Genomic DNA, 22,905 nt, shown 5'->3' on the forward strand with positions numbered 1-22,905 from the left:
ATGGTCAAGCGGATTAAGGCGTCCCTGTACATACCAGTTGTGGGAGTATGGGTTCGAGTCACTTCTGGGGTGTGAGTTTTCAGTTGTATATAGTCCTGGGGACCATTCAGGCTTGTTTGCATTTGTGTTCCTCACGTGTGCCCCAAAGAATGAGGTGATTTGATAAAATGCTATGCCCAAGATTACCATCCGAGTGCCGGTGGGGAAGTGGTTCATATAGCCTCGGCTATCACTTCCTTTTGTCCGGTCGTGATGGTCAAGCGGATTAAGGCGTCCCTGTACATACCAGTTGTGGGAGTATGGGTTCGAGTCACTTCTGGGGTGTGAGTTTTCAGTTGTATATAGTCCTGGGGACCATTCAGGCTTGTTTGCATTTGTGTTCCTCACGTGTGCCCCAAAGAATGAGGTGATTTGATAAAATGCTATGCCCAAGATTACCATCCGAGTGCCGGCGGGGAAGTGGTTCATATAGCCTCGGCTATCACTTCCTTTTGTCCGGTCGTGATGGTCAAGCGGATTAAGGCGTCCCTGTACATACCAGTTGTGGGAGTATGGGTTCGAGTCACTTCTGGGGTGTGAGTTTTCAGTTGTATATAGTCCTGGGGACCATTCAGGCTTGTTTGCATTTGTGTTCCTCACGTGTGCCCCAAAGAATGAGGTGATTTGATAAAATGCTATGCCCAAGATTACCATCCGAGTGCCGGCGGGGAAGTGGTTCATATAGCCTCGGCTATCACTTCCTTTTGTCCGGTCGTGATGGTCAAGCGGATTAAGGCGTCCCTGTACATACCAGTTGTGGGAGTATGGGTTCGAGTCACTTCTGGGGTGTGAGTTTTCAGTTGTATATAGTCCTGGGGACCATTCAGGCTTGTTTGCATTTGTGTTCCTCACGTGTGCCCCAAAGAATGAGGTGATTTGATAAAATGCTATGCCCAAGATTACCATCCGAGTGCCGGCGGGGAAGTGGTTCATATAGCCTCGGCTATCACTTCCTTTTGTCCGGTCGTGATGGTCAAGCGGATTAAGGCGTCCCTGTACATACCAGTTGTGGGAGTATGGGTTCGAGTCACTTCTGGGGTGTGAGTTTTCAGTTGTATATAGTCCTGGGGACCATTCAGGCTTGTTTGCATTTGTGTTCCTCACGTGTGCCCCAAAGAATGAGGTGATTTGATAAAATGCTATGCCCAAGATTACCATCCGAGTGCCGGCGGGGAAGTGGTTCATATAGCCTCGGCTATCACTTCCTTTTGTCCGGTCGTGATGGTCAAGCGGATTAAGGCGTCCCTGTACATACCAGTTGTGAGAGTATGGGTTCGAGTCACTTCTGGGGTGTGAGTTTTCAGTTGTATATAGTCCTGGGGACCATTCAGGCTTGTTTGCATTTGTGTTCCTCACGTGTGCCCCAAAGAATGAGGTGATTTGATAAAATGCTATGCCCAAGATTACCATCCGAGTGCCGGCGGGGAAGTGGTTCATATAGCCTCGGCTATCACTTCCTTTTGTCCGGTCGTGATGGTCAAGCGGATTAAGGCGTCCCTGTACATACCAGTTGTGGGAGTATGGGTTCGAGTCACTTCTGGGGTGTGAGTTTTCAGTTGTATATAGTCCTGGGGACCATTCAGGCTTGTTTGCATTTGTGTTCCTCACGTGTGCCCCAAAGAATGAGGTGATTTGATAAAATGCTATGCCCAAGATTACCATCCGAGTGCCGGCGGGGAAGTGGTTCATATAGCCTCGGCTATCACTTCCTTTTGTCCGGTCGTGATGGTCAAGCGGATTAAGGCGTCCCTGTACATACCAGTTGTGGGAGTATGGGTTCGAGTCACTTCTGGGGTGTGAGTTTTCAGTTGTGTATAGTCCTGGGGACCATTCAGGCTTGTTTGCATTTGTGTTCCTCACGTGTGCCCCAAAGAATGAGGTGATTTGATAAAATGCTATGCCCAAGATTACCATCCGAGTGCCGGCGGGGAAGTGGTTCATATAGCCTCGGCTATCACTTCCTTTTGTCCGGTCGTGATGGTCAAGCGGATTAAGGCGTCCCTGTACATACCAGTTGTGGGAGTATGGGTTCGAGTCACTTCTGGGGTGTGAGTTTTCAGTTGTATATAGTCCTGGGGACCATTCAGGCTTGTTTGCATTTGTGTTCCTCACGTGTGCCCCAAAGAATGAGGTGATTTGATAAAATGCTATGCCCAAGATTACCATCCGAGTGCCGGCGGGGAAGTGGTTCATATAGCCTCGGCTATCACTTCCTTTTGTCCGGTCGTGATGGTCAAGCGGATTAAGGCGTCCCTGTACATACCAGTTGTGGGAGTATGGGTTCGAGTCACTTCTGGGGTGTGAGTTTTCAGTTGTATATAGTCCTGGGGACCATTCAGGCTTGTTTGCATTTGTGTTCCTCACGTGTGCCCCAAAGAATGAGGTGATTTGATAAAATGCTATGCCCAAGATTACCATCCGAGTGCCGGCGGGGAAGTGGTTCATATAGCCTCGGCTATCACTTCCTTTTGTCCGGTCGTGATGGTCAAGCGGATTAAGGCGTCCCTGTACATACCAGTTGTGGGAGTATGGGTTCGAGTCACTTCTGGGGTGTGAGTTTTCAGTTGTATATAGTCCTGGGGACCATTCAGGCTTGTTTGCATATATATATATATATATATATATATATATATATATATATATATATATATATATATATATATATATATATATATATAACTGAAAACTCACACCCCAGAAGTGACTCGAACCCATACTCCCAGATGCCACGCAACTGGTATGTACAAGACGCCTTAATCCACTTGACCATCACGACCGGACATAATGAGGTGATAGCCGAGGCTATTTGAACCACCCCACCGCCGGCACTCGGATAGTAATCTTGGGCATAGCATTTTACCAAATCACCTCATTCTTTGGGGCACACGTGAGGAACACAAATGCGAACAAGCCTGAATGGTCCCCAGGACAATATGCAACTGAAAACTCACACCCCAGAAGTGACTCGAACTCATACTCCCAGATGCCACGCAACTGGTATGTACAAGACGCCTTAATCCACTTGACCATCACGACCGGACATAATGAGGTGATAGCCGAGGCTATTTGAACCACCCCACCGCCGGCACTCGGATAGTAATCTTGGGCATAGCATTTTACCAAATCACCTCATTCTTTGGGGCACACGTGAGGAACACAAATGCGAACAAGCCTGAATGGTCCCCAGGACAATATGCAACTGAAAACTCACACCCCAGAAGTGACTCGAACCCATACTCCCAGATGCCACGCAACTGGTATGTACAAGACGCCTTAATCCACTTGACCATCACGACCGGACATAATGAGGTGATAGCCGAGGCTATTTGATGGTCAAGTGGATTAAGGCGTCTTGTACATACCAGTTGCGTGGCATCTGGGAGTATGGGTTCGAGTCACTTCTGGGGTGTGAGTTTTCAGTTGCATATTGTCCTGGGGACCATTCAGGCTTGTTCACATATATATATATATATATATATATATATATATATATATATATATTTCATTGAATATGACCGCATATTCTGTATTTATTATTTTCTGGTTTAGGGCTTCTATCCCTCTAACTATTTTCTTAGCATCAGGGCTTAATTGAAATAGAGTGTTTAGATAGGAGATGCCTCGTATGGGCCAATAAGCCTTCTGCAGCCCCTATGTTTATCCTTTATGTATCCCCCATGTTTTCACCTTCATTGTATTATCACCTGACCTAATGCGGGTATAAAATCAACTAGTATTCTAAGATCTGTTCACTTGAGAATGAACCATGGAGGTTCGAAACGTCGTGCAAATTATACAAATAAGTGTAATACACTCTATAGTAAATCACTTCTTTTCTTCACCTTAAAAGTACGAAAATGAGTTTTGGAGAACTCCTATTTCAATTAAGCCCTGATGCTAAGAAAATAGTTAGAGGGATAGAAGCCCTAAACCAGAAAATAATAAATACAGAATATGCGGTCATATTCAATGAAACATGTTTGAAAGAAAACCTGCTGCCAGTATACACCAATATATATATATATATATATATATATATATATATATATATATATATATATATATATATATATATATATATATATATATATATATATATATATATATGTCGTACCTAGTAGCCAGAACGCACTTCTCAGCCTACTATGCAAGGCTCAATTTGCCTAATAAGCCAAGTTTCCATGAATTAATTGTTTTTCGACAACCTAACCTACCTAACCTAACCTAACTTTTTCGGCAACCTAACCTAACCTAAAATATAAAGATAGGTTAGGTTAGGTTAGGTAGGGTTGGTTAGGTTCGGTCATATATCTACGTTAATTTTAACTCCAATAAAAAAAAATTGACCTCATACATAATGAAATGGGTAGCTTTATCATTTCATAAGAACAAAATTAGAGAAAATATATTATTTCAGGAAAACTTGGCTTATTAGGCAAATCGGGCCTTCCGTAGTAGGCCAAGAAGTGCGTTCTGGCTACTAGGTACGACATATATATATATATATGTCGTACCTAGTAGCCAGAACGCACTTCTCAGCCTACTATACAAGGCCCAATTTGCCTAATAAGCCAAGTTTTCATGAATTAGTTGTTTTTCGACTACCTAACCTACCTAACCAAACCTAACTAAACTTTTTCGGCTACCTAACCCAACCTAACCTATAAAGATAGGTTAGGTTAGGTTAGGTAGGGTTGGTTAGGTTCGGTCATATATCTACGTTAATTTTAACTCCAATACAAAAAAAATTACCTCATACATAATGAAATGGGTAGCTTTATCATTTCATAAGAAAAAAATTAGAGAAAATATATTAATTCAGGAAAACTTGGCTTATTAGGCAAATCGGGCCTTGCATAGTAGGCCCAGAAGTGCGTTCTGGCTACTAGGTACGACATATATATATAATATATATATATATATAAATATATTATATATATATATATATATATTGTGACGGTAACGCGTTGGTGTTCGGCTGTTCAAAGCTAGGGGTATGGCCTCGTCACATAGAATTAAAAAAAAATAGAAAATCTGGAACTTCGTCTGTGGTAAGGTAAGGAGAAGACACACAAAACACAAGTAAATTTTAACAATGAAATTTTAATTACGTTAGATAAACAAAACATGAATAAAATGGACATACAAATTCGTATAATAAAATCAATCAATCAAAATAATAAGAATAATTTAAATGACAAAGTGAAAAGTTACGTTAAGACAAGTGAGCAATAACAAGAAGTGCAAATAACGTAAATATGGGTGCAGGAATATTGGCTTTAAGCTATCACCTCTCTTAGTACACGTAAGCCAAAGCTTTAGTCTACCAGGAAGAAGTGTTAACCGTATGAAAGCACTGAATATTCTGAGGACTGAGGTCGTGGCGGCCCCAGACATCAAGTAGTATGGTGGGCGGAGTGCAGTTTCAGCTAGACCGGCGGCCAATCAGCGAGGAGCCGGCAACGAGACAGGTAGTTTGGCGGTTTGAGCTGGAGCAGGTGTTCCTGGCTGCATACGTTTTGCTCTCTGGCAAACCTTGCTGGTGTTGTTGTCGTTGTTGGACATTTCTTCCATAGTAGTTTTATATAGATGTATCGACGTATTTTTGGAGGGAAGAGCACACTCAATCTCTTGAAGGAGATTATCGTCACCTTCCGTAGTAGGCCAAGAAGTGCGTTCTGGCTACTAGGTACGACATATATATATATATATATATATATATATATATATATATATATATATATATATATATATATATATATATATATATATATATATATATATATATATATATATATATATATGTTGTACCTAGTAGCCAGAACGCACTTCTCGGCCTACTATGCAAGGCCCGATTTGCCTAATAAGCCAAGTTTTCATGAATTATTGTTTTTTCGACTACCTAACCTACCTAACCTAACCTATCCTAACTTTTTCGGCTACCTAACCTAACCTAACATGTAAAGATAGGTTAGTTTAGGTTAGGTAGGGTTGGTTAGGTTCGGTCATATATCTACGTTAATTTTAACTCCAATAACAATAATTGACCTCATACATAATGAAATTGGTAGCTTTATCATTTCATAAGAAAAAAATTAGAGAAAATATATTAATTCAGAAAAACTTGGCTTATTAGGCAAATCGGGCCTTGCATAGTAGGCCAAGAAGTGCGTTCTGGCTACTAGGTACCAAGATATATATATAAGATATATATATATATATATATATATATATATATATATATATATATCTTAGATATATATATATATATATATATCTATAAGATATATATATATATATATATATATATATATATATATATATATATGTCGTACCTAGTAGCCAGAACTCACTTCTCAGCCTACTATGCATGGCCCGATTTGCCTAATAAGCCAAGTTTTCCTGAATTAATATATTTTCTCTAAATTTTTTCTTATGAAATGATAAAGCTACCCATTTCATTATGCATGAGTTCAATTTTTTTTCATTGGAGTTAAAATTAACGTAGATATATGACCGAACCTAACCAACCCTACCTAACCTAACCTAACCTATCTCTATAAGTTAGGTGGGGTTATGTAGCCGAAAAAGTTAGGTTAGGTTAGGTAAGGTAGGTTCGGTAGCCGAAAAACAATTAATTCATGAAAACTTGGCTTATTAGGCAAATCGGGCCTTGCATAGTAGGCTGAGAAGTGAGTTCTGGCTACTAGGTACGACATATATATATATATATATAGATATATATATATATATATATATATATATATATGTATAAGATAGATATATATATATATATATATATATATATATATATATATATATATATATATATATATATATATATATATATATGTGTGTGTGTGTGTGTGTTGTACCTAGTAGCCAGAACGTCGTACTCGGCCTGCTATGCAAGGCCCGATTTGCCTAATAAGCCAAGTTTTCCTGAATTAATATATTATCTCAAATTGTTTTCTTATGAAATGATAAAGTTACCCATTTCATTATGTATTAGGTAATTTTTTTTATTGGAGTTAAAATTAACGTAGATATATGACCGAACCTAACCAACCCTAAAAACAGCCGAAAAAGTTAGGTTAGGTTAGGTTAGGTAGGTTAGGTAGTTGAAAAACAATTAATTCATTTAAACTTGGCTTATTAAGCAAATCGGGTCTTGCATAGTAGGCTGAGAAGTGCGTTCTGGCTACTAGGTACGACATATATATATATATATATATATATATATATATATATATATATATATATATATATATATATATATATATATATGTATATGTGTGTGTGTGTGTGTGTGTGTGTGTGTGTGTGTGTGTGTGTGTGTGTGTGTGTGGTGTGTGTGTGTGTGTGTGTGTGTGTGTGTGTGTGTGTGTGTGTGTGTGTCTGTGTGTGTGTGTGTGTGTGTGTGTCTGTGTGTGTGTGTGTGTGTTTCATTCACTTGGGCACTAGGAGACTCGAAACACAGACCACATTCGAGGTCGGTGGTTCGTCCTCAACCACTGCTGATTACAGTATTTTTGTTATCCTTTAGCTCTTAAGTCATTGGCAATAATCACACTTATTTCTTTAATGCAATAACTGCCCTCAATTTAGTTTTTTTTTTTTAATATTTCAATTTGCTTCTAAAATATTTTCTATCTTTAAAAATAATGTTAATGAGAAAATCCAATGAAGCTGTGAGGCGACACGTACCTCTGACCAAATCATTGCCAGCCGCATAATTTACCACTGTACTACTACTACTGACCCCTAAGTACTTGGTTTGAAGGGCAAAGTAGTTCAACACCCATATGCTCTAGTAGTTCAACACTGCATGTTTTGGGGTATATGGTATTGAATAACCTTACCCTTCTACCCTTGGGGTTCTTACGTAAAACTTTGACTGGCTTCACGAGATGCCTCCAGACTTCCTGTGATTTCAGTTGAAGTCTGGTTGAAAGACTTTTCAAGTCAGTTGTGGTACAGTATGAAGAGTATGCAGCTGGTAATGCCTTGGTCTCAGGTTTGCGTCGCCTCACAGTCCCAGTAAATTTTCTCATTGGTGTATATCAATTTAGTAGGATTTTTTGTGTGTAATAGTATACATGTCAATCATATTAAATCCTCTGACTAAGAAATTCACATTATAATACCTGATTAGCTTCCTTAAACTGATTTTAAAGTTCAGCCTTTCCACGGAAGATGTGATGGAGGGCGGTGTTGGAGGCTTTTTTGGGAAGTACACCAGGATAGCAATCAACAGTGCTACCCCGACACCAGCATCTGCAGAATATATGTTGATGAGTCAAGCAGCGATCATATTAATGAAGAGCCTACTTGTTGTTAGTAAACTTTCATACACTATTCATATTTTGACATGAACACTTTTGACTTATTAGGATTATGAAACATTTAAACTCAACCAGACAGTGGAAACAAACAGCTGCTTTGAAACTTATAATTTTCACTGAATTATTAAGCAATTAGCAGAAGACCTTTAAGTGTTACTAACTATTGATGAATTCATATAACTTACAAATCTCTCTAAAAATCACACTTAATATCCAGCAACTTGTATACGTCATTGCTCCCAAAGTCGGAGTCGTCAGTATTAAACGCAAACCTCGTATGCTACATTGGGCTGGACGCTCTTTATATATATTTTCCCCTTTGTCCAATAAACAGTTTTACCTTAATAACTTACAGAAGTATAAAAGTTTTCTAATATCACTCTTAATCTGGCTGCTGGTCACACCAGTAGTCGGGGCACGAACCACAAGAGCTTCCAAGTAGCTCCCTGCCATCCCCAGGCCAGTCATTAATTGGCAGGCTGCTGTAAAGTTAAGAAATTTACCATGAGAAAATATATGTTCCATGTAAATTATGTATAAGTTTCATTTAAATGCTTCTGTCTCATTTGTCAAGTGGTAAGCTTGTTTTACACTGAATACTGCCACTTACATTGTCAAATGATAACCTTGTTTTACTCTAAATACTGTCACCTCCATGGTCAAGTAGTAACCTTGTCTTACTGTAAATGCTGTCACCTCCGTTGTCAAGTGGATAACTTAATTTAAACTAAATGCTACCACCTCCATTTTAAAGTAGTAAACTTGATTTTAACTGAGTACTGCCACCTTCATTGTAAAGTGGTAAAGTTGTTTGACTTTCAAGGCTGCCACCTCGATTCTCAAGAGGTAAACTTGTTTTACTTTAAATGTGGCGACGTCTATTGTCAAGTGGTATGCTTGTTTTACTCTAAATGGTGAAACCTTTATTGTCAAGTAAAATACTGGCACCTTCATGGTCAAATTGTAAACTTTTTTTAATGTAAGAACTTCCCCTTCATTGTTAACTGGTAAGGTTGTTTATCACTTGTTATATCACTTAACTGAGATAAAATGGGAAACATATTTAATTGTAAATACTGCCACTTCAATGGTCAAATAGTTAACTTATTTCCTGCAAATGTTATCACCTAAATTGTTAAGTGGTGAACTTGATTTATTGTAAATGCTGCAACCATCATTGTCAAGTGGTAAACTTGTTTAACTTTAAATGATGCCCCCCTCCATTGTCAAGTTATAGACGTTTACTATAGAGAAGAGAAGGACAAGCAAGTAAAAAAATATGAAAATGTTGAGCAAGTTCAGTTGAATTCTCCGTTGTATGATATAAACTCCGCTGGAGTTTATATCATACAACCTATGTTACCACTTAAGTGCATGACCACACTTCTTCGAGTTAACGTTCATATTGTACAACGTATGTGTGACGATGTTAACGCAATCTGTTGATCGCCCCTGACCCCATATTTTGTTTCGCGGTAGAATCGAATCGAATAATATAGGAGAAGATACCCAATGGGGCGAGCCTTGAAGTGGGCTGAAGAGAAGTCGGTGAGAGGAAACACTGAAGTTGAAAAGAAAAGTTCCAGGGCTTGACCCAGTTGCGTGTCTTAAGTCGATGCTGAAAACTACCATCATCTGGCTAAGCTGGGAGACGGGTCAGAAAGGCGGCAGTGGCAGTGCTTCTTTATTCAAGGTAGAGACAGTCAGTCTTCAGGTGGTGTCTTCTTTCTTCTTTCTTGTGTCTTCTTTCTTGAATCTTCTTCTTATTTCGTCATCTTCTTCTTGTTCTTCTGTTCCCGTAGCTGCATACTGTGAGCTTTTAGGTCTTGTAGGTCAGAAGGGAAGAGTATTGGATCAAGGATGGTCTCGTTGCACTCAACTAGGATGGCAGTTGCAGCACTGGGGTTCACTGCTGACCGTTCTGGATACTGCTCTCGAAGTTCTTGAAGTTGCTGGTTGTAGATTTTGCTGGTATTTTTTTATATTCAGGGGATCGAAAAGCAGTTTTCCTTCGTTGCCGAACGAAGTCTAGTGTAGCTGGAGATAGGTTCATTTCCTCGGGTGATTGAGCTTCGAAATCAACAGAGGCATTGGAATCATCAGCAGATGAATAGAGGAGGTTCGGTGACGAGTGAGCTTTTTCTAGTATTGGAGGAGTTTGCATTGAGTCAGTTGAGACATCATGCTGAGTAGCGTCTGGAGTGGCAGCTTGCAAAGGTAGTTCAGGAGTAGTTGCAGGTTGCTGAGCTGGTTCAGGAGTAGTTGCAGGTTGCTGAGCTGGATCAGGAGTAGTTGCAGGTTGCAGAGGGTGGGCGTCAGCAGACAGGATATCTGCCAGTACAGTTGGAGAGATGATGATGTCAGGGGCAGAAGTAGTATTTGTAGATGAAGTCGTAGCACTATCGGTGGCTGAGGCTGTAGTTGTGAAGAGTTCTTCAGGAACAGTAAATGTTGGTAGACCATTGTCAGTGTATAGGATGTTTAGAATTCGTACGAATTCCTTGATATTTGTTCCTGCAATCAATTCAGCTAATTTGTGTAAGGTATTCCGGCTAACTTTAGGCATGAGCTATCTTTTCCATAAAATACTGAAAAAGCTCATGTAGCAAGCCCTCCAATTACGCCCGTGTCCAAGCACCTGACTCCTAACTTTTAGATAACTTTCCCATCATATAAGCTCAAAGATATGAGCAAAGCCAGTTAATCTGTTAATTGATAAATTATGAAACTTAAGGAAAATTACGATAGCACCTTCTTTGCTATCACCAATTTAAATTGGTCTATGGTGCGTTCATAGTTTAGATTTTAATTTTCTTCAATTTCTACACTCAGCTGAGAGAGATCACAGAGTATGATTTAACCCACTTAGGCTCTCAAATTGGTTTAACTTACTGAATGATCTCTCACAGCAGACTACGGAAACTGCGAATGTTAGATTTATCTTAGTAGTGAAGCGCAGGTCGGGGGGGATGACGCTCTCGTCTCCAAACTAAACAATAAATTCAAGATATTTAGATATTTTCATGTTGGATCAACTTGAGGCCAACATTCTGCAATTAAAAATTTCTTAATATAGCTGTTGTTCATCAATACCAAAGCTCTACAATTAGCCCAAATTGAGTGAGGAGAAATGTGTACAAGTTGGCACTGAGGAGGGGTACTGTGAGTACTGTTGTGAGGGGGGTGCACTGTGAGGACTGTTGTGAGGAGGGGTACTGTGAGGACTGTTGTGAGGAAGGGTACTGTGAGTACTGTGGTGAGGGGGGTGCACTGTGAGGACTGTTGTGAGGAGGGGTACTGTGAGGACTGTTGTGAGGAAGGGTACTGTGAGTACTGTGGTGAGGGGGGTGCACTGTGAGGACTGTTGTGAGGAGGGGTACTGTGAGTACTGTGGTGAGGGGGGTGCACTGTGAGGACTGTTGTGAGGAGGGGTACTGTGAGGACTGTGGTGAGGAAGGGTACTGTGAGGACTGTGGTGAGGAAGGGTACTGTGAGGACTGTGGTGAGGAGGGGTACTGTGAGGATTGTGGACTTGAAGCTCCTACACTTTAGTTTTACTCAATATAGTGGTTTAACAATGTGATCATCCTTGGGCCTCTCACCTATGATAATGTGATCATCCTTGGGCCTCTCACCTATGATAATGTTACCATCCTTGGGCCTCTCACCTATGATAATGTTACCATCCTTGGGCCTCTCACCTATGATAATGTTACCATCCTTGGGCCTCTCACCTATGATAATGTTACCATCCTTGGGCCTCTCACCTATGATATTGTTACCATCCTTGGGCCTCTCACCTATGATAATGTTACCATCCTTGGGCCTCTCACCTATGATAATGTTACCATATTTGGGCTTCTTACTTATGATAACCAATGTCAGACCATGCAACCCATGAAAATTATTCGTTCCTTGTCCAAGGATGTCTTGTTTGACTTTAATAGAAACTGCTCAGTGGCGCCCACATCAAGTGACCCCCCCCCCACTTCCAATAGCCCACGTTCAAGTGGCCAGGCCCCCCCCCCTTCAAGTAGTTCCCATCGAAGTGGCGCCCCTTTCAATTTGCGCCCATCTTCAAGTTGCGTCCCCTTCTAGTTGCGTCCCCTTCAAGTCGCGTCCCCTTCATTTAGTGCCCCTCTTCTAGTTGCGTACCCTGCTAGTAGCGTCCCCTTCTAGTTGCGTCCCCTGAAAGTTGAGTACCCTTCAAGTTGCCTCCCTTTCAAGTGGCACCCTCTACAAGTGGCACCCTCTACGAGTGGAACCCTCTACAAGTGGAACCCTCTACAAGTGGCACCCTCTACAAGTGGCACCCTCTACGAGTGGAACCCTCTACAAGTGGAACCCTCTACAAGTGGCACCCTCTACAAGTGGAACCCTCTACAAGTGGCACCCTCTACAAGTGGCACCCTCTACAAGTGGAACCCTCTACGAGTGGAACCCTCTACAGGTGGCACCCTCTTCGAATGGCACCCCCTTTAAGTGGTACCCTCTTCAAATGGCACCCCCTTTAAGTAGCACCCTCTTGAAATGGCTCCCTCTTCAAGTGGCACCCTCTTCAAGTGGCACCCTCCCTCAAGTGGCGCCCATGCAAGTGACTCCCATTCAAGTGACGCCCATTCAAGTGCTGACCAAGACACGTACTGCACCCGCCATACCTTAACTACGCACCTGAGAAAGACAAAAAATGCAGCTGGAGACAATGATGAGATAGTTGAATATGGGGTAGGAAAAGGTGGGCCATATCCATTGCATATTCTGGAATTTATAGGAATAACAATACTCATAATATTGTATATATATATATATATATATATATATATATATATATATATATATATATATATATATATATATATATATATATATATATATATATATATATATATATATATATACAATACTACAATAACAAAATCCCGCTAACATATTATACACCAATGAGGAAATGAGTTGGAGCGATAAGGGAATTTGAGGCAGCGATCAGAGTACATTAAGCCGCGCACCATACCCCTGTACCACAACATGGCATACAACCTGGGATTCTACTGAATTCATATGGAGTCCGGAGTTGTGTTTAGAGAGCCAAATAACGCACCTGTTAGCGATAATTTGTCTTGATTATCATATCATAAAATTGTATCATCAAATTACTTGGGTGATTAATCAAATCAAATTACATAAATGACAGTTACCTTTATGAAAGGCAATGACTTTTACGTCTCTAGTAAGACTCCTTCCAGTGGTACAGTTATAAAAAATAATAATTCCAGGGAGTGACCTATAATATATATTTTGCTAGAAAAATTAGTAAGTTGTTCCTGCATATGAGTAATGTGAATGACCAGTGCTGTGGGTCAGTTGTGTGTAGAGACAGTGATGGTTAAGGAACTTACAGAGGTCAGAATCTTGGAAGTGTGTGATATCATGCCAGGCTCGCAGTTGACCGCTGACAGGATGACCACGTCAGGTCAAGATCTTGGTTAGGGCAAACAGTGAATCATGCAGTGTTCACGTGACACATGGCTGGAGGTTAAGGATTTGCCAAGTTTCAGAATGTCACTCTAAGGTGTGGAGCCAGGGCCTTGAAACGATCTAGCCAGGTTCTAGGAGAAATCATAGCCAAGACCTCAGGATCGGACGGAAATCCTCAGTGAGGAGGCCAGGTCCCCAGAGCTAAGATGAGTCACCTCATTCGACGGCATACGTCGACGCCCATTGGTGTGCAAGTATAGGTGAGTGGTGAATGATTAATCCGGGGACTGACTTAAGTCAAATCAGAGATAGGGATAGCATGTTCATATTGAGGACCGGGTTGACTCCAGGTATGAACATATTAGAGTCCAGGGTGTGGACCGGAATGATTTAGGATTGTGGTTAGTAGTAACCTGGTTTGGTAGTCAGCCAGGTCAATAGACTTGTAATCTTTTGATGATGTGAAATACATATATTGATGTAAATATTTTATATGTAACATATCTTTTATTAAAATTATAGTTGGTTTCAGTAATCTCTTCCCTTGTAAATTCATTGCGAGGTGAGCCGAATGGTACTTCTGAATAGATACTCTAGTGAATAGATACTCTAGTGCTAACGTCAAGGCCTCTGTCATACACACTGCAAATTTAATTCCATTTTCACTATTTCATTCATTGCATTTCATAGACACCCAAGAATAGTCTTCATAGTTTCGTTCTACATCAGATCTACTTTTTTAATTCTGCCGTGCCCTGTGTAAGACAAAATGGGTTCTGCATAGTATATCAGGGACCGAACCATCTGCAAGACAGGTACCCCATTACCTATACCAGAAAATGCTCACACGTTTAGATGATGCAGCCGAACTTTACATAAGGAACTTATATGTTTTATTTCAGCATTTTTACTCTTGCATGTGTATCCAGCTTACATTCTCAGATACTTGCACTTCTTAACTCAGTATCTTCAGTATCTGATACTTGTATCTGATACTCAGTTCCGTATCATTTATAGTAAGTGCCATTCTTCATTTCCTATATTCATATTGTTTTTTGTCTGCATTTATAACAGCCTAACGTGTTTCAGGCGGCTCCAAGTGTATTATGAGTGGTTTGAATCTTGTTACCAGAAGATCCATGTACAAGAGTACCATCAACATATATGATCGTCGTGACTCCTGGAGAATACATCACTGTTGTTAATCTGTTCATAATACATTGAATAAAGTGGGTCCTAAAACTCCCCCTTGGGGGGTTCCTAGCTGAAACGTCCTTTCCTCTGACATATATCCTTGATAACACACCTGACCTTTGCCTCCTTATAGATAACTACGTGTCCCATGTAGCCAGTAGAAAATTACCACTAAAAACTAATAAAATCAAACATGTCTTAGTTATGCACACCTATAACAATCTTATATTGAACAATGATCTACAGGATCTCCGCGAGAGCACATCCCCATGGTATTGTGGTGAAACACTCACCCTCTACTTAACGAGCGATTTGTCCTAAGTTCGTATCCTGGTTGGGTGGACAAGGCACCAATCCTTAATTGCATGCCTCTGTTCACCCAGCAGGGAATGGGTATCTGGTTGTTTAATGATTTCGCGGGTCATATGCTAGGCAAAATTAAGATTAAGGACCTGCCCAAAATGCTATGCATGCTAGGGGGAGCCGGTCGGCCGAGCGGACAGCACGCTGGACTTGTGATCCAGTGGTCCTGGGTTCGATTCCGGGCGCCGGCGAGAAACAATGGGCAGAGTTTCTTTCACCCTATGCCCCTGTTACCTAGCAGTAAAATAGGTACCTGGATGTTAGTCAGCTGTCACGGGCTGCTTCCTGGGGGTGGAGGCGTGGTCGAGGACCGGGCCACGGGGACTCTAAAAGCCCCGAAATCATCTCAAGATAACCTCAAGATAGGTGTTCAACAAGAACATAAGAACCTTTGCATTTAAATATCCTCATCCTCATGCTCCACATGGACCAGAACTTGCTATTTTTAGCCCCAAGCCAAGCCCTCACAGAACAGGGAGAGTCAGCAATGGTCAGCAAAAGACCACCATTTTATGGACCATCCTCAGAAAGGGGCTTGTAATGGTACTTACCAGGATATGTGAATAAATCCAGTGGCCATAAACATATCATGAGAATTCTCTAAAATAAATAAGTAATCAATAGTTAACTATTTAACCAAATACGTTTGTTAAACATGAGGAACTAATCATTGCACCTGATGAATCACAATAATGTGGCTGAAGAATGTAGACCGAGACACCAAAGAAGGTGAAAAGACGACGACGTTTTGGCAAGAAAGAGGTGAGTAGGAAATCTTGGAGGAAGGATCCCAGCACCGGCAATTCACCCTGCAGTTCTGAGGATCGATATCAAAATATGCGAAAACTGCTGACAGGATGGAGAAAGGGTTGCCAGGGAGCCTCCGGGACTAGCCCAGAAAATGACGTTTCATTACATTCAACTTTGGGTTTCTTGGGGTGCTCCTTCAGCTTCCCGGAGCTACCTCATTAAGGACGAAAAGGAAAGAAAGGGGATTTACCCGGGAGACGGTCAGTGTTAACATCTCAACTCAAAGTCGAGACAACTGGCTGCAACCACCGACCCAGTGACACAGGCCCGACTAGGCCCAGGAACGTTAACGAAATAGCGTTCAGCCAGGACCCTGTTCGACCACCAAAAACCCTGTGTCCGAATGTCAGCTCGGGACATTTTACCAAAGTTGGCAGTAGGAGAAGCAAACTTACAAACGTCATGGTGCACGGTGATAGACCACAGGCTGGCTAGACTTAATAACCCTGCGGACAACCTGAAAGACCCGTATCCTTAAAGAGGGAAGAAAAGAAACCGGATCAACCCAAAGAGCATCCCCAGACACATAATTCGTTGCACGTCAATAACGGCCGAGGGCCGCAACCGGACACAACACATGATGCACCCCTCCCCCCGGCATGACCAACCAAGTATCAACAACCCAAGAACCACTCCGGAAAGCATCAGTCTCATTCTTCGCCAGAAAAGAAGGAGATGGCTGCAGAAGAACCAACCTATCACCATGACCAAAAGAGCAGAAACCCCTGCGCCAGAGAAGAGCACGAAGCTTCACAACCCGACCCCCAGAGGCCAATGCCAACAGAAAAAAAGAGCCTTAGAGAAACAATCTGGAACCGATGGGGGATACAACAAACCGAGGTGAAGAAAGATAGGAGAGAACTCTATCCAAAAACCAGGACGTCTCCGGCTTCGCATGAGCAGGCCGGAGGTGAAACAATGCATGAGACAGCTTGTGAAACGGTGCAGAAGTAACATCTATACCTAAAGTAAGCTGAAGCGGCTCCACCAGCGCCACACAATATGAGGCAACGGTATTCGGCATAAGATGACAGGCTGGGAAAAACCACGAGAGAAAGGACAACACCTGAACCGAACGCAAAGTACAATGACGAAGAGTCAATAAGAAACAGGACCATCAGGAAACTACATACTGCTGCCGAGATGAAGCCCGCAGGCAGGACACCATCAAGGATGCCACCTGATCACCATACAGCTGGAAGGAAACTCGAGTAAAAAATACCAATCGGCGAAGACTCGAGGTGAAGAGTGAACCAGCCTCTTAATGGACCTGGCTGATCTACTGAAAGAGACGGAGCCGCGGAAAAAAACTCCCGTTCGGACACTGAGCAAGCAGCATCTGAGCCCCGACTCGGCCAGCCACCATGGGGCCAAGAAGACTCGTCGCCCCTGGTAAGTCTCCAAGCAAGCCAGGACCTGGAGCAACAGATGAATCGGGGGGAAGAGGTACAGGAACCCCCACCTCGACCAGTCCTGCTGGAAGGCGTCGATTCCGACGGCCTCGTGGCCGGGGAAGGGCGCCACATATACCGGAAGACGCCATGACCACGCCGACGTAAAGAGGTCCACCTCCGGGCACGCGAACTTCTGGCAGAGCCAACTGAATGAGTCAGCATCGACTATCCACTCCGTGGACAGAGGAATGACCCGGGACAGGCCATCCACCAGGGCGTACCAGCCCCCCAAAGTGCCAAGGACCGCATCGAATCCCCTCGGTTCAGGCAATGAATCCTCGAGGAGCAGTCCAAATGTAGCCAGATCGTCGATCCTTGGTCGACCCGAATCTTATGAAGCACAAACCACACCACCGCGAACTCCCGCACCGTGCTGTGAGCCCAACAGAAGGATGGACCCCATCTCCTTTAGCCAGCCTGGTGAGCACTGGTCACAAAGCCCCAGCCAAGAGACGACGCGTCCGTGAACATAACGTGCGAGGGCTCAGGTAGGTGCCTAGGCACTGAACCCCGAAAAACCCAAAGAGGAAGTCGGCGATGCAACAGCCGATGCAAGGCTCCCAGGGGTGGAACCCAGCAATTGCGAGAGACAGAAGAAACGTCCCCGAAGGAGCCAGAACAGGTGACGAAGCCAAACCCGACCCAGCGAGTAGACCATCATTGCAAAATTTAGGCTACCACACAGACCCTCGAACAACTGCCGGGTGACCTGGGAGCCTCATAGAAACAATCGCATGCGGGAACGCATCCGAAGGTGAGACTGGAGGAAGAAACAAGAAAGCAGTCCAAGAGTCCCACACAAGACCCAGCAAGGTCCGAACCTGGGAGGGAACCAAATGGGACTTCCACTAGATCACCAGGAATCCGAATCTGGCTAGCTGGGAAAGCACCAAAACCCTGGCGAGCTGACATGCAGTCTGGCTGGGAGCCCAAACCAGCCAGTCGTCGAGGTAAGCCAAAACCCGAACACCAAACAGACGCAGACGGGTCACCACGACCGGGGTATAAGGCATGTGAGCATACAAGGTGATAGGATCAGCCCGAAAGGGAGACAAAGAAAGCGGTAACTCTGACTCCCCCCCAACAAAACTGAGTCAGTCCCTGAACTCCAGATGAATTGAGACGTGCCAATATGCTTCCTTGAGGTCCAGGGGGCACCATCCAAGCGCCCAGCTCCAACCGAAGCCGGATCTGGGACAGAGTAGTCATCCAAAGGAGAAACAAAAAACCCTGGGGTTCAGATAGGACAAGTCAAGAACGAACTAGAGATCCGCACAATCCCGTTTCGGAACTGGAAACAGGCGGGAAACCCACCTAAGGGATGTCGTCGTTTCGACCACCCCCAAGCACACCCACTCCAAGACGACCTGACAGAGTGTAGGAAAAGAGGCCTGCCCTGGCAGCCCTGAACTCCCACAAAGGAGGAACCACCCAACACCTTCCGAAGGCAGCGAGAAACGACTCAAAAAGCCCAAGAATCGTGAGACCAGGCATGAGCGAACAAAGCAAACCTCCCTCCGTAATGGGGTGAACCGCAAAAGGGCCGATGCCCTCTACGAGAACCCGACCTGCACACAGAATGAACACTGCGCTGACTAGGCACAGCCAAAACTGAAGGCAGCACTGGCTCTGAAACTGGCACCTGTGGCCCACTTCGACGAGAGGAACCGCGGGCCCTGGCACGACCCTTCCGGGAAGAACCCACCCTGGACCAACAAGTCAGACATTAGGCGGCAAAGGACAAAAGGGCGAAGACAATCTAAGAAGCAGGGCCCAAGCGGATTCCAAAGAGGAAGCAAGTACCGCATGCTGAAGCGTGAGGCCCCTGCGAAAAACCACAACAGCGCATCCCACAAGATCGGTGCAAACAGCATCAACAGCGTAGACGACACATGAGCAGCCGAGACCAAGGCGCCAGAATCAGGAACGGCCCCAAGCACATGAACGGCACATGAAGCTGAACCGCACCAACATCCCACAAAAGAGCCAGAGTGAAATGGCACTCATTAAGGTGTGCAAAGTCGCTCCCCAGGTAAACCTGGACCACAGTCAATGCCTCACGCCACTCAAGCGTGCAGGTACGACAGAAGGTGTTCCAAGCATCCAGCGAAAACAGACGGCAGTCCCCAAGCCAGGAAGACTCCGGAACCTCATAACGAAATCAGTGTGGAGACGAAAACCCAAACCTGAAGGAAGACAGATCCATTATAGAGGCATACTCCGGATCGCGCAGGAGGTAAGCCGCAATGGCAGCCCGCACCTCAGCTGGAGAGACACGGGAAGCTAAAAACCTCTAGAAGGAGGGAACCGAAGGACCCGCAGAGACATGGAACCGAACCCAGGGAAAAGCGAACCCAAATCCAACTTGTACCCAGAAGGGGAACGGAAAACTCCACTCCATATAACAATAAGCTCCGCTCGAAAGGTCGGAAAACCCAGGTGGGGTCCAACGGGGCCCAAGGCTCCCACGTCAGCTCCTCCCCAACCCCAGAAACCTCCACGTCAGGCCCCGAGGGCGAGTTGTCCTCCAAAATCTCGGCCTCAAAAGAAAAAGCCGGGGCAGCCAGAACAGGAGGATGAAAATGGGCCCACTGGTCAGACCCCCGAAGCTACGGCTGGAGGAACAGACTCGAGTGCCTCCGTAGCCACCCTGGAAGGGGCAATCCCCGAAACCGCCCGAGTCTCAGAAACTTCTAAGCCCAGCCCCGACCCTGAAGCCCTCAGACGCTTAGAAAACGAAAGCAGGGGAGGAGGCGAACGAACCAAAGCAGGAAAAGAGAGAGGGGGCACAGACCGAACCAAGGTCGATGTGACCAACACCCCCATGTCCGGGTCCCTATAAGCAAAACGGGGCAGCCTCGGGGCATCTGGGGAAGCATCCAATCTAGCGCACTGCACCTAAACCTATCCTGCAATGCGCGAGCCGCCTGCACCTGAATAATGTCATCATAAGATTGGGTGAATTGAGTCACAATTAAGCAACAAAGCTCGCAGGCCTCCGGGTCGAATGTATCACCAACCCAACAGGCAGCATAATGGGGGTGGGGGGTGGGGGGGGGGGTAAACAATGAGCGTCTCCTTGAGACAAGGGGACAGAGCAACACTCAAACTCACAAAAAGCGAGCGGGGACTCAGGGGTCACATCCATTTGACCCGAGTGCAGCCGCTGGGTTTCCCAGGGCCCCTAGACTGGGTCTGTTAAGGGTAATCCCAGGCAGGGTACTACTAACCGGTCACAAGCTACCAATCAAAACTGCTAATGCTGAACCCCCGGGATGTGTCCACTCACAAGGGCAAAGCAGGGGGTACCACCAAACAAAAGCAACCCTAGTGTAAAGGTGGAGAAACACCAAGCCAGACTCCCCCCCCCCCTTTACCAGGCAAAAAGAAAAAGAAAAGAAAAACCTCGCAAGAGGACAACGTACCCAGAGGGAACAGAGCTGGCCGCTGTTATAGGTGAAAACTAGTTATGTAGTACCCCATGCCCCCAACCAGTGCAAAAACTACCACTTAGCCCAACGCAAACACGGGAGGAAACCCCCCAAAACACTCAGGCGGTCAATCACCAAGCAGTAAAAGACCAACAGAGGTAAACCGAAGGTGACTTGTTGAAGAAAACCCCAAGCCCTTAGGGCAGTACTAACAGGGTCCTCAGGGAAGGTGACTCTAAGCACATGCACCCCAAATACCTGTGAATATTACTCCCAGCTCGCGTTACACCGTAAGAGCAGTACTGAAACAGAGGACAGCACAACAAAAGTCTGGAGCTGAAGCCACCACGACCAAGCCTTATCTCATCAGCCGAAGAACTGCAGGGTGGATCACCGGCGTCGGGGCCTGGGGCTGCCCTTTCCTCCTCCCTGGGAGTGGGTGAGCAGCGCAGACATGCGACACAGCTTGTGTGATGTCATACTTGTTTTCTCGTGTCTAATTGAGAAGTTCTGTCTACTCGTTTGTCTATTTTCGTTGTTTTACACCAGAATAGTTGCTTGTTTTGGAGCGCTAACCTTTCTGGGTGCCTGTCCAGGTAGACGGCAGATATAGAATGCTCCAAAATCACATGTGCATTTCTATAGGCCATCACGCCAATCTGAGAGGGCCCAGGTTCTGGCACATGGTCCCCGGTAGGCCTAGAATTCCAACCACATCGATTGATGCCAAAGTTAGGGATATCCATATCAGCCTGGATAGCTCCGGGGAGCCGAATGGACTCCCCCCAAGAAAAAGAGTAAATGGGAACGAAAGAGAAAGTAAAACAAAAGAAAGAGAAAGAAAGAAATAAAGAAAGGGAATGCTTATGTTAGGTCACGTTTGTTAGAAAGGTTAGGATATTTGAGTATGTTCTGTGAATTGAAGAATCAACAGCAACAAAGCCAGGATTAAGGTTCATGTTGGTAGGTTGTGGGTAGCCGATTCAACAAGACATTTGTGAAGAGTAGAGGCAGGAAAAATTATTTTAGAAGAAGACCAATCAGCAGGATGATTAGAATCCCTAAGATGATAAAAGAAAACATTGTTTGTGTCTGCAGACTTAACACTTCTTTTATGTTCCTTGAGTCTGTCATTAAGGGAACGCCCAGTTTCCCCAAAGTATTGGAGAGGACACGACAAACAGGAAATAGAGTAGACACCAGCAGCATTAGAAGCAGGAGGAGAAATGTGAACAAGATTAGTACCAAGAGAGTTAGTTTGATGAAAGGCGAGCTTTATGTCAAGAGAACGAAGGGTAATTAGTAAGCGTTTTGAGTTCAAATTAGAAGGGAAGGTAGAGCACAGAACTATTAGAGTTGGAGCATGGCTTGAAAGATGATGATGAAAGAAATTTCGTTTAGATTGAGAATAGGCACAAGATAAAATGAGAGAGGTATCCAAGACGAGAGAAAGATTTGTAAATAAAGGAAAATTCTGAATCAAGAAACTGAGGGTCACTGGTGCAAAGAGTGCGGAGGAAGAGAGAGACGAGGATACTTTTCTTAACATAATGGAGGATGGTAGGAAAGAAGTGTATTTACATACACTCTATATAGATTTGTGGTAGACAGAGAAAGAGCTGCGAACATAAACGTCAAGAAAAGGAAGGAGGGAATTAGATTCCCGTTCAACTTTGCAATGATTGGTAGGAGACAGATTGTTAAGAGAGAAGAGGAAAGGCTGGAAAAGACTAAGGCCATGAGGCTATAAAGCAAAAATGTCGTTAACATAGCGAAGCCAGAGAGAGAGGGACG

The 22,905-nt window shown here is 44.0% G+C and overlaps 1 protein-coding gene across 1 annotated transcript in view; it reads right to left on the reverse strand.

Annotated features, from left to right (window-relative positions):
* The window catches only part of LOC123746470 (solute carrier family 49 member 4), a 308,306-nt gene that overhangs the window by 138,243 nt on the left and 147,158 nt on the right, over positions 1–22,905 (reverse strand). The window contains exons 6-7 of the mRNA XM_069318233.1: positions 8,738–8,866; positions 8,187–8,316 (exon numbers count right to left, since the gene is read on the reverse strand). Of these exons, the coding sequence (XP_069174334.1) occupies positions 8,187–8,316; positions 8,738–8,866 (259 nt within the window). The remainder of the gene's footprint in view (positions 1–8,186; positions 8,317–8,737; positions 8,867–22,905) is intronic.

Source organism: Procambarus clarkii, chromosome 90 (assembly GCF_040958095.1).
Source record: "Procambarus clarkii isolate CNS0578487 chromosome 90, FALCON_Pclarkii_2.0, whole genome shotgun sequence".
Lineage (NCBI taxonomy): Eukaryota > Metazoa > Arthropoda > Malacostraca > Decapoda > Cambaridae > Procambarus > Procambarus clarkii.